Source organism: Cavia porcellus, unplaced genomic scaffold (assembly GCF_034190915.1).
Source record: "Cavia porcellus strain 051 isolate PalLab524CR breed Dunkin Hartley unplaced genomic scaffold, mCavPor4.1 scaffold_6, whole genome shotgun sequence".
NCBI lineage: Eukaryota > Metazoa > Chordata > Mammalia > Rodentia > Caviidae > Cavia > Cavia porcellus.
In genome coordinates, this window is record NW_026947489.1 from 65,285,364 (window position 1) to 65,297,955 (window position 12,592).

General features: G+C 39.5%; 1 protein-coding gene across 2 annotated transcripts in view; it reads right to left on the reverse strand.

The window, feature by feature from the left end:
• Nucleotides 1-12,592, reverse strand: part of Ppm1d (protein phosphatase, Mg2+/Mn2+ dependent 1D) — a 44,727-nt gene that overhangs the window by 3,496 nt on the left and 28,639 nt on the right. For both annotated transcript variants that reach the window (XM_013152350.3, XM_003469578.5), the window contains exons 4-5: nucleotides 1,256-1,446; nucleotides 58-300 (exon numbers count right to left, since the gene is read on the reverse strand). In XM_013152350.3, the coding sequence (XP_013007804.2) occupies nucleotides 58-300; nucleotides 1,256-1,446 (434 nt within the window). The remainder of the gene's footprint in view (nucleotides 1-57; nucleotides 301-1,255; nucleotides 1,447-12,592) is intronic.

Genomic DNA, 12,592 nt, shown 5'->3' on the forward strand with positions numbered 1-12,592 from the left:
CACTAACCAAAGAAATTCTGGCTATTAGACATCACTTGAAAAGGTAAGACTCTATACCTTGACTGGAGGTGTAGAACATGGGGAAGGATTGATTACACAGGTGTCTTGACTATTGTAGGAAGGGCTATCGGTCAGATTCAGGAAGAGCTCATCTTCATTGGTGAAGTCTCCCTGATTGTCCACTCCTGGCGAGATGGAGATTACTATAGCACTGGTGTTATCTGCTCGAAGCATACGCTGCCTCCAGCGGCCTAGTGCTCTATTCACAAGCATTTTGGCACAGGACTGGCCATGTTCACCCTGTATTTAAAAAACAGGACATTAATTCACAGGTTTTATGGTTAAATTTCACTCATGCATCTTTACTTTTTTTAAATCAAGAAACTTGGTACTCATTATTATTTTACAATGCCTGGCATGTTTGTAAATGTCTGTAATCTCAGCACTCTGAAGGTACAATAGCAAGTTCAGGCCCAGCGTGGGTAGTCCCCAGCTCAAAAAAACCCTCAAAATACAAAGGATGGGGGGGTTTAGGGGTATTGCTCAATGCAAATGTCTTGGGTTCAATCTCTAGCATGAGGCAAAATGAATGAATGAACATAATTAACAAATAAGATTCTCAGGAATGTAGAGAAACTCATTGCAGAGTGTTAATTTTCTCCTAATAATGCAACTTCTGATGTAATTTCAGTTATTTGGGAGGCTGAAGCAGAATGTTCACAACTTCTAGGGCAGCCTGAGCAACTGAGTAACTTAGGGAGACATCCCAAAAGGAAAGAGCTGGGGATGTAGCTCAATGCAAAGCTGTATCCTTGCTGGGGCACAGGTCCTGCCTGACCAAGCACAATGTCCTGAGTTTGATTCCCAATACACACACACACACACACACACAATCCTGGAAAGCTATATCCTGAGGTCAATCCTCAGCACAGGAGAGAAATAAAGGGGTGGGAGGACCCGAGAGAACAGGTATGGTGACGTATACGTTTAGTACCTGAGAAGTTAAGGCAGAAGAATTTAAAGCTTGAGGCAAGCTCTAGTAATGGAGCAAGACCCAGTCTCAAAATAAAAACTGAAAAAGGCTGAGGTTATAGCTCAGTGACATGAGTACTCCTACGTTCAATCTGGTTTGGAGGGGCATGAAAAGGAGAGGAGGGGGGGAAATGTGGAGCGCTGGAAATGTAGCTCAGTCATAAAGCACCCCTGGGTTCCAAGCCCAATATTTTTAAAAAAACCTGATTGAGTCACTGCTCACCGTCAAGTATTTTTTTTCCTCTTGATCCTGGCACATTGAAACAGCATCTTGAGGTGGAATCATGTTCCAAAGCCCGTCACTCCCCAAGATAATATACTTGTGCTTCTGAGGATCGAGTGTGTGGACACTCGTGTCTGGCTCTGGTGATACCACAAACTCACCACTGAAGAAATCATAGCTCCACAGATCACCTGGGAAGCAAGAACATAAGCAGAAAGTATAACTTGCAAGCTAACAGTATCACAACACACTAAAAAAGAAAATCTGCATGTTAATTTCCATAGAGGCAGCAAAGCATTCAAGAATATTTTTCAATCTTTATTTTTATTGGCATAGTACATGTTTGCAGTGCCTAGTGATTACATTCCTTGTGGGGAGCTGGTACATGTACATAACACATTTTAATTCTTTTTTCACCCCCTTCACCTCTCCCTCCATCTCTTGGTCCCCTTCCTTTTTGCAAAAGATCTATTTTGTATTAGTTATCTTTTATTTTGCTCTGTATTATTTTGGGTTTCTCATATAAGAGAAAATGAGCAACGATGGTGAATGTCTATAAACCTAGCACTTAGGAAGCTGATGCAGGAAGATCACTGCAATTTTGAGACCTAGTAAAACAAAACAAAACAGAAAATAGAAAATATATATTTAAGCTCATGTGTCTGATTTATGTCACTTAACATTATGGTCTCAAGGTGTATCCATTTTCCTATAAATGACTCAAGTTTATCCGTCTTTATGACACAGTAGTATACTATTTTATATAAATACCACTTTCCTTATCCATTTGTTTGTTGATGGACAGACATACAGGCCACTTCCAAAATTTAGCTATTTTGAATTGTGGTGGAATAAACATGGGTATGGAGGTATCCCTGTAATATAATGCCTTTAATGAACTCTTTTGAGAAGATACCTAGAAGGAGATAACTAGAATTTTTATTTTTGGTGTTATATTTGAAAATATTAAAATTTATTCATGATTTTAAAAAAAATCTCAGAAAACTAAGACTAAAACCAAACTAAGACTAAGACTAGGGGCTGGGGATTTAGCTCAGCGGCACAACCGCCTGCCTTATAAGCAGGCAGTCGTGAGTTCGATCCCCAGTACCAATTTAAAAAAAAAGACTAAGACTAAAACTTTATTTGGTTTAGTTACAAGTTTAGTTTAGTTTAGTTTAGAGATCTTGTCTCACTTTGTAATTCAGGCTGGCCTTACACTTGAGGCCATCCTCCAGCCTCAGAATCCTCAGGGCTCGGATTATAGTAGGTGTCACCATGCCTGGCAGGAAACTAACCTGATGAAAAGCATACACTGGAAATCTGTAGCAGGGAGTGGGGGCATGATTCAGTGGTAGATTGCTTGGCTGTTCCATTTGAGTTCCCAGCAAAAATCACAAACACAGGCAAGTGAACAAGTTTAGCCACACACGCGCTCCTGCGCACACACACACACAGAGGATTCTGTAGCAAACAACTAACTTAACTTAAAAGTAGAGGTTAAGGACTTCCGGGAGAACATGGCGGACAGACAGCAGCAGCTAACAGAGGCTCTCTGAAAGACCCAGCTTAGAATTCAGGAGTGGTGCGGAGTGAGGAATCCTAAACAAGAGAGGAGATATGCCCCGCTGACCCAAGAACGAACTGGACTGAGAGAAACCAACTGGGAATGCAATCCTGGTGCTATAACAGGAACAGATAAAGCCTCAGCGTGGAAGCTGGAGCCCACGCCATTGGAAGCTGTGATTTGGGTTTCCTGCCGCCATGGCTGCATCTGAATCAGCTCGGCAGGGAGAGAGACGCGCGAAAGCTCTGAGAACGGGAATTGGTGAACAGAGTTGAAAGCAGGACGGGCAGGGAGCTGTGTATCGACCTGTGGTGAATGAGAGAAACCGGGACTCTTCCACGATCTAGGAGGCTCCAACAGAGGACATTCTGGGACCAGGCAGACTTGCCAGAACAGGGCGCTGTAGTAACTTCAGTCATATATCCCCCTCTTAAGCGGGACTGGTGAGCAGTGCCTAGCCTACGTGACGCTGCTGGCTGAGTTCCAGGAGGCTAGCACAGCCCAGGTCCCAGCACCTGAAGGTGACCTGGAGGGGTTGGCCCCGCATAGGCTGCCTGGTCCGTAACTCCCTGGTGCCCTGCGGTGGGCGGGAACACCTAGCCAGCGCAATTCAGTCAGACTGTGGCCAACAGGGAAGGAAGCTGGGCCTCCTATATACACTTGCATATATAAGGAACAAAGAATATGGGAAGAGGGAGCAACAAGAAAGGATCCTCCGCCCCCAATCCTGAGAAACAGGCAATAGCGGCCACCGCACCAATAGACATAAAGCGCTATCTCCAGAGCCTCATAGACGAGTTCAGGAATGAAGTTATTAATGACCTGAAGCTAGACATAAGCAGAATAGTTAGAGAAATGCTAAGCACCACCCAAGAAAAAACAGATGGTAGAATGGAAGAAAAGAAAAAGAGGGGAGAATTATTTGATGGAGAAAATAGAGAAAGCATAGAATACGTGAAGCAGGTTCAAAGAGATTATTACCAGGAAACTAAAAAGTCTATCGAAAACTGGCATAACAGCTTGAAAGAAACTAAGGACAGATTATCTGAACTGGAGGCCAGATTTGTAATATGGGAGCATGAAATGAAAAACTTCTTAAAAATAACAAAGAAACAAACAGCAATAATACAAAGACTAGAAGATGATAAGAAGATCTATAACTTAAGAATTAAGAACATAAAAGAAGTAGGGACACAAACAAATGAACTACAAAAGCTACTCGCAGAAATAATCCAGGAGAAGTTTCCTAATTTAGCAAAAGGTAAAAATACTCAGATGTATGAAGCATTCAGGATCCCAGCCACCTACAACCCAAACAGAGCTACACCCAGACATACAATAATCAAAATACCAGAAATCCAATACAAGAACAGAATATTAAAAGCCGTTAGAGACAAGAAACAGATCACTTACAAGGGAACACACATCAGAATTACAGCAGACTTTTCGGCGCAAACCATCAAATCATGAAGAGCGTGGGGGGAAATAATTCAAGCTTTGAAAGATAATAATCTCCAGCCAAGATTGATATATCCTGCACAACTATCCCTGGAAATCGATGGAAAAACAAGGTGCTTCCAGGATAAAGAGGAACTAGGGGAATATGCAACCACCAATTCAACTCTACAGAGAATACTGCAGGTTATTCTAAAAAAGAAAAATACAAAGAATCCAGAAATAGTGGCAGTGAGGCCATAATGAATGGAGCAGAAAACAAAATGAAGGAGACAAACTGACAACTAATGACAGAAAAAGAGCTCAACAGAAATGAGGCAGAGAAGACTGGATGATAGGAACAGCTATTTTGGAGAAAATGATGTCATAATAGGTAATGCTGATTTAGTATCATCTTGTTTTGAAGTCTCATCAAGCTTTTGCTTTTCTGTCTCCATTGGTCTTAGCATGTTGTTGGATTTTATTGGAATCTTACTGGATTTTATTATATGTGATAGTATAAACAAAAACTTTTATAGACAAAGAGATTATACAGAAACCATTGTTCATTTTCTGTTAGTTGATTCTAAATATCCTGTAATACTGTCATTCTCTTGAATGGTTTTACATTGTTTTGATATATTTGATGCAACAGTATACGAAGTCATACTCAAAGATTTCAAGGAAAGAGACAATATGGTAACTACTTTTATGTTGGGATTATCTTGTGGTAAAACACTATTTTGCTTAAATGGTTATTTTTTTCTGCGCTGTTTTGTTGTTATGCCCTCTTTTATCTCAATCTTCATTTTATTATTTACTTTTGTATTTTTTGTAATACTGTCATTCTCTTGAATGGTTTTACATTGTTTTCATATATTTGATGCTACAGTATATGAAGTTATACTCAAAGATTTCAAGGAAAGAGACAATATGGTAACTACTTTTATGTCGGGATTATCTTGTGGTAAAACTATTTTGCTTAAATGGTTATGTTTTTTTCTGCGCTGTTTTGTTGTTATGCCCTCTTTTATCTCAATCTCCATTTTATTATTTACTTTTTATTTTTATCCTTTTAATTAAGGGAAAAATAAATAAAAAAAATAGCAGGATATATTATAGTAACCCACTTTGATTTACTATTAACTTGATTTGAAGCCCTGTATTGCTCTCACCATCTTGTTTTGACTGATGTTCCTCTATTCTGTTTTGCTTGATAGTACCAGGTTCGAAAGTATAGGCAACAGCTGTGAAGATAGTGGGATTCATTATGATGCCCATTCTGGTTGACTATTATGTACTTTTAAAGACCTGTAATGTCTCCAATGTTTTGGTTTTTTTGGTTTCGTTCTTTACTGTTTTGTTCAATTTTATTATAACTGATGATATAGGCAATTCTATTAGAGACAGCAGGAGGCATTATGGTAACCATTGTTGATCACCTTGTATTATTGTTTTTACATTGTCTATTATGTCTACTCTTTTGTTATGTCTATTTGTCTACTCTGTTCTGTTATGTCACATTTGGTTTTACTCTCTTCCAAAAAAAGTAATAAGAACTGTGGGAGCAATAAAATCCAAAATGTGTAATAGTCATTGTACAAAAGAGAGGAAAAGAAAGTGCTCTAAACGATATAACTGCATGTATATTTAAGTGTATAAGATAGACAATGATATTACTGAGTTTTGTTGGATCATTGAACAGAACTGTTTGGTCTCACTGTTTGAATGTCCACTATATAAGCTTTAATTTTGTAACTTGAACAAATATTTCTAAGATGACAATATGTAATCCATTAACTAGTGATTTCCTACTGTTTATTTTTTTTTCTGAAATTCTGTATAACTTGTACCCTTTTTCTGCTTGTTTTTCTTTTTCTCCTTAAATAAAATTTAAAAAAAAAAAGTAGAGGTTAAAAGTATTTCCCTTAAAAATAAAAGGAATAAGAAAGCTATGCCTTGTATCATTATTTCTCTATGAATACTGGGCTGGAGATATTTCCTAACACAGTAAGATGATAAAAAGAAACAGAGCTGCTATCATTATTTGTAGTTTTCTTTCTTTTTTTTGTGGAGGGCAGTAGTTAGGATTGGATCCAGGGCTGCCCACACGCTAGCAAGCACTCAACAACTAAGCTACATCTCCACTCTTTTTTGAAATTTAATTTTGAGACAAGGTCTCACAAAATTGCCCTGGCTGGTCTCAAACTTTCAATACTCCTATCTCAGCTGCCCTGGAGGTGGGATTATGATCTGTCACCATACTTGATTTCATCTAATTTCATTGGTACATGGAAAAAGCAAAGAAAAATTAGGAAAGTTTAACAAGATTATTAAATACAAACCTAGTATATAGAAGTCAACTGTATCTCTTTATACTTACAAAATATGGAAAATATAAAAGTTTAGAACAGTGAACCATATATAAGGTAGTAAGTTCAACAAGAGTGATACAAAACTTCTGTGGAGAGATTATAGAAATAATAATCTAGCACATTAAAAGGATTACTTAAGTAACTGTGAAAATAAACCCATTCACAGAGGATGACTTTAAATATTACAAAGGTGCTAATTCTTCCCTAAATAACTTTAAAGTCAAAGTAAATGTCATCCCAACCAAAACCCCAAAAGAACTTTTGGAGAATTTGATAAACTGAGTCTAAAATAAATCAAGGTGACTTTTTAAGGTTTTTTGAGATGCCTCACTATGCTATGCTGTCTAGGATGGCTTTAAACTTTTTTTGTGAATCAAAGGAAGCTTCTTTTCCTTAACTTCCCTACTGGCTCCCATCAGAAATACTCGCCAACTGAAACACGCTCAAAGTGCAATAGAAGAGTAACTCAAACTGATTACTTCTCCCTAAAACAGCAAAATTCACTTTCATCTCGCTCTCTTCAAAAAGGCAATTCACTGTCAGAGCAGCCAAACAACACATGTGATGTCTAAAAACCAATTTCAATCCATGCAAGTTTACAAAGTTATTTACCTCTTTAGACCACTAAAAAAATATTAAGGTAACAATTATACAGTTCATAAATAATAGCCGAAATTTTTTTTTGTCTTTTTCATTTGTCTTTTTCGTTTTTATCTGTACCAGGGATCGAACTCACGACTGCCTGCTTGCAAGGCAGGCGCTTATGCCGCTGAGCTAAATCCCCAGGCCCTACCGAAATTTTTTCAAAAGCACTTTTCCTCTAATTTTTGGACAATATTGTTATTCTAAATAAGAACAATTTCCACAGAAGCAAAGTCCCTGATATGTGTAAACTATTATAAAAATTAAACTGAAAATATTCAACTTTATTTATTTTTTTAAATTTTTTGTTTTGCTGAGACAGGGTCTCACTGTGTAGCTCAGGCTGGCCTTGAATTTACGGTGATGCTCCTGCCTCAGCCTCCCAAGTGCTGAGGTTACAGGCATGTGCCATCAGGCCTGTGTCTTCCGTTTACATTTGAAACTCCTTCCTCTGTTCTTGAAATCAAAACTCTCACCACCCCAAATTAGTGCTCATTTTCTTAAAAGGCTATGTTGTGTTGTTTATTCGATTCCCTCTACCAGAAATGTCGTGCGTGTCACTGACTTGTTTTATCTGAGAATTCCAATTTATTGAGAGTTCCTTTCTTTCCTTTCTGTTTCCCTTTTGTCCAAAATTCCAGTAAGGTCAGAGTCAAATATCATACCCATCAATTAAATAAACTGCCCTGGCTAATGGTGTAGCTGCATCTTAATTTTACTGATGCTGATTTCTACTCCTATTTTGATTTTTGCTTGGTTTTTGTTTACCTTGTTTTGTTTTTTGCAGTGCTAGAAATCAGACTCAGCACCCTAAACATGCTAGGCAAACACTCTACCACTGAGTAACATGCCCACTCCTTGTTTCTTTAATAAATTATTTCTAAAAATAAAAAATGGTATATCTCTGTTAGTCTCTGGGCATGGTATCACATGCCTGTGATGGCAGTACTCTGGAGACTGAGGGAGGATCTCCAGAGTTTAAGTGGGAATTCAAACAGCGAGACTGAAAACAGTTCTGTTCAACTGTCCAACAAAAACTTAGTAATATGGTTAACAATCCTATACACTTAAACATATATGCAGTTATCCATATCTTCATTTAAGCTTAGATTAAACAAATTAAAGCAGGTTAAAATCATTATTTTAACAAAGAATAATAGTATTGCTGGATTTCACATCATGACACTCCATGATCAGCACTGAGTACTGTAGTGTCTTTTTTAAAATTTAATTTAAAGAAAGACTAAACAAAACAGAAAATGGGTAGAAATAATACATAATTTCAAAGAAAAAGTAAACAGAAATCACTAGTTGATGACTACGGATTGTCTTCTTACAAATAGTTATTCAAGACACTAAAGTGGAGTACATAAAGTGGGGATTCAAACAGTGAGACTCTTCATTCACATTCTTTATTCTCAAGTTATAGATTCTCTTGTTGTCTTCTAGCCTTTGTATTGTTACTGCTTGTTTCCTTGTTATTTTTAAAAAGTTTTCCCTTTCATACTCCCACACTGCAAAATTGTCCTCCATTTTGGATAATCTATCCTTAGTTTCTTTCAAGCTGATTTGCCATCTTTCCATAGAGTTTGGTGATCTCTTTGAATCTGCTTCATGTATTCTACATTTTTTTTATATTCTTCATCAAATGGTTCTCTCCTTTGTTTGAGTTCCTCCCTTCTTCCATCTGTGTCTGCTTGAGGGGTGCTTAGTATCTCTTTAATTAATTTTCTTATATCTTGTTGTATTTGGCTAAATATTTTGAACTCATCTATGAGGTCCCAAATATATCTCTTTATGTCCACTGGTGCTGTGTCTGACACTGCATGTTTGCTGTGTTCATTCTCCTTTGTATTTACCTGTCCTGGGTCAATGTTCTCAGGGTTGGGACCTGGGGACTTTTTGTTGTTGCTTCCTCTTCCCATCTTTTTTGCTTCTTCCAGGAGGCCCCAGTTTCTTTCTTTCTTTGTTACAATTCCTCTGAAGTACATTGGCTAGGTGACCTTTCCCACTGCAGTGTGCTAGTGAGTTGCAGACAGGGACAGTGTATGCTGGCCTTTCCCCTCAGGATCAGTCAAGCACTGTGGCCTGCACTGTATTACTTTGCCTCACCTCCTCTCCAGGTGCCAGCAGCTGGAGCATGGCAGCAGCAGTGGCGGTGGTGGCGGACTTTGCGCACCACCTCCCCTCTGGGTCAGCGGCGGCCGTGGCGGGGTCAGAGGTGGGGGCAGCTGGTGGGCACCCAGTCACTCCCAGCCCGTGGGGACAGGTCTCAGCCCAGAGGTGCTACAGATGGCGGCTAGAGTGCAGCAGTGTGGGGATCAGTCAAGTTGCTGTGACGTGCACTGCATTTGTTTGTACTGCCTCCTGGTCAGTCAAGTTGCTATGGCCTGCACTGTCAGTCAAAATTCTGAGATTTCACTGGGTTAGTGTGCGCCACCACTGTAGGGACTTGATTTCGGATAACCTATTGGGTCTCAGCCAGGTCACGTGATCCAGGCCTAACTCACTCCACCAATCCTGTTCAGGAAGGGAGCAACTGACTAAAGTCACTGCTGCCCCTTGTACTTGCCAGTCCTGCCCAGTCCCAGAATGTTGTCTGCCAGAGACCCCTATTTATGGAATGGCTCCACTCCCATCACTCACCACAGGTCGATGTAGGCACCCTGCCAACTCAGCTCTACCTTTGGCTCGCTGGCCCCTGAATTCAATGTTGAAGCAGCAGGACCTTGGACAGCTCAGCAAGCCACATTGGGACCTCGGCAAGCTGCAGCAGGATTGTGGTGGGACCTTGGATGGTCAGCAAGTCACCTTAATTTCTTCTTGGGATGAGAGAATTCACCTCCCTCTGTTTGGAGCTCCCCACTCTGTATTATGTTGAATTCTAAATTCTGTATTATGTTGAATTCGAAAATATTCAATTTTCAGCCAGGCGTCGTGGCTCATGCCTGTAAATCCCTGCACTCAGGAGGCTGAGGTGAGAGGATCGCTGTGAGTTCAAGACCAGCCTGGGCTACAAAGTAAGCTCGAGGCCAGCCTGAACTACATAGCGAGACCCCATCTCAAAAAAAGAAAATATTCAATTTTCAATCTAAGGCAGATTAGATGACCTTAAAAGAAGGGTCATAATTTCTTACACTTAAATTAACATTCATATCTTTGTGAGGGAGGTATCGAGAGGACTGAACCCAGGGCCTTGCACTGAGTTATATATTCAGTCCTTTTTATGTATTTATCCATTGACACAGGATCTTGCTAAACTGCCCAGGCTGGCATTGAACTTGAAATCCTCCTATCACTGTGTCCCATGTATTTTGGGAATACAGGAAGTCTCCAACTTACAAATACTCAAGTCATGAATTTTCACAGGTGTACTGTATAGGACTCACTTTGTTGGCTTTTGAACTAGTCTGACTTATGAATAATTTTCTCAGAATGGTACTTGTTTGTAAGTCTTCAGCCTTCCATACAGGCTTGTACCACTGCTCCCAGCTCATTAGTATCTTTTTAAATCTCAATATTTTTAAGTAAATTGCATATTTGGACAGGTAATATTTATACTTGTACAAATCCAAAAGGTATGAAAGGTATTCAATGAAAACTCCCCTTCCATCCTTGTCCCTCCCAGTTCTCCACAGAGACAGTATTACTCTTACCCTTCGAAGATGTCCATGCATACATAAGTATTTATGTATATCGCTTTTGTTTAACCATTTGTTCAAGCTTGCAATAAATACTCTTAAGACAACTCTCAAATCACTACTCTCCAATATCTTACCAATCTGCAATGCTTTTCTTCCTCCCTAAAACCTCAAAACATTTCCAGAAAGAAAGGCTTTTACCTGTCTTGGCACTGGGCACTTCTTTTCTTTTCCTTTTTTTTAAAAGACAAGTTAGTGCAGGCTGGCACTGAACTCACTATGTGACCCAACCTGGTCTTGAACTCATGATCCTCTTACCTCAGCCTAAGTGCTAGAATTACAAAATGTATGCCACCACACCTGGCTTTATTCAGTATACTTTACCTAGTTTCTATTATAATTTGTTTTGAGGCTCAAATTGCTTTTATTTGCTATTTAAAAGTTCCTAGAGGCTGGTTGTGTTGGAACACACCTATAATCCCGGAATCTGGGAGACTGAAGCAGAAAGATTGACATGAGTTTGAGACCAACGTGGGCTACATACTGAGTTCAAGACTAGCCTGGGCTACAAAGTGAGATCTCTAAAAAACTAAAAATAAACAAATAAATAATAATAAAAATTCCTAGAATCAACTTTCAACATACTCATCATATTCATAGCCAGCTCCCTTATTTTGCCAAATGAAGTAGTCTATGGGGCTTTATCGAAGATCAAATATCAGAATTAGGTCTAGGTTAAGTGTAGTGTTTGCTCACCAAAACAGGATCACAAACATTTCTGTGGGTTCTGAAGGAGGAGAGTGTCTCACATGGTAGGTTGCCTGTCAATGGCCATTTTTCCTCTTTCCTGTAGAGGGCGTTGAAGTGACACTAGAGAAGAGGGACCCTTTTCTAAGATTCCAGCACATGGTGGTACCTGGTAGCCAACAATTCACAGGACACCCCAAAAATTTCAGCATCTACTCTACTTTGTATGAGCCTTCCTATGAAGTTCTCCAACAACTTTTCCTTCCTCTAATTAATTCTAATCAATTCTCAAGTCCACAAACAAGATAATCTGTTTGAAACACAAATGTAGCATGGATAATGGTGATGACCTAACAAATGGGTAAACAAATTTTGTATCACTGAACTACATACATACTTCACTGGCTATGCAGCCCAGGTTAGCCTCAAACCCACAGCAATCCTTCCTCAGCCTCTTGAGTGCAGGGATTACAGGTGTGTACCACTATGCCCAGCTATAGTTATTTTCTTTTGAGGTAGGGTCTTGCTATGTTGCCAAGGCTAGCCAAAAACCCAGGGCTCAGTTCCCCAGTACTATAAAGAAAGGAAAGAACAAATGAAAGGGGGTGGGGGAGAAAGGAAAAAAAACAGCACTCTTAGAAATATTGCTAACAGGGGCTGGGGATTTAGCTCAGCGGCATAAGTGCCTGCCTTGTAAGCAGGCAGTCGTGAGTTCGATCCCTGGTTCTGATAAAAAAAAAAAAGGAAAAAGACAAAAAAAAAAAAAAAAAAAAAAAAGCCAAGACTACCCCAAGAATATTTGGCCGGGCGTGATGGCTCATGCCTGTAATCCCAGCACTCAGGAGGCTGAGGCAGGAGGATTGTTGCGAGTTCGAGACCAGCCTGGGCTACAAAGTGAGCTCAAGGCCAGCCTGAACTGCATAGGGAGACC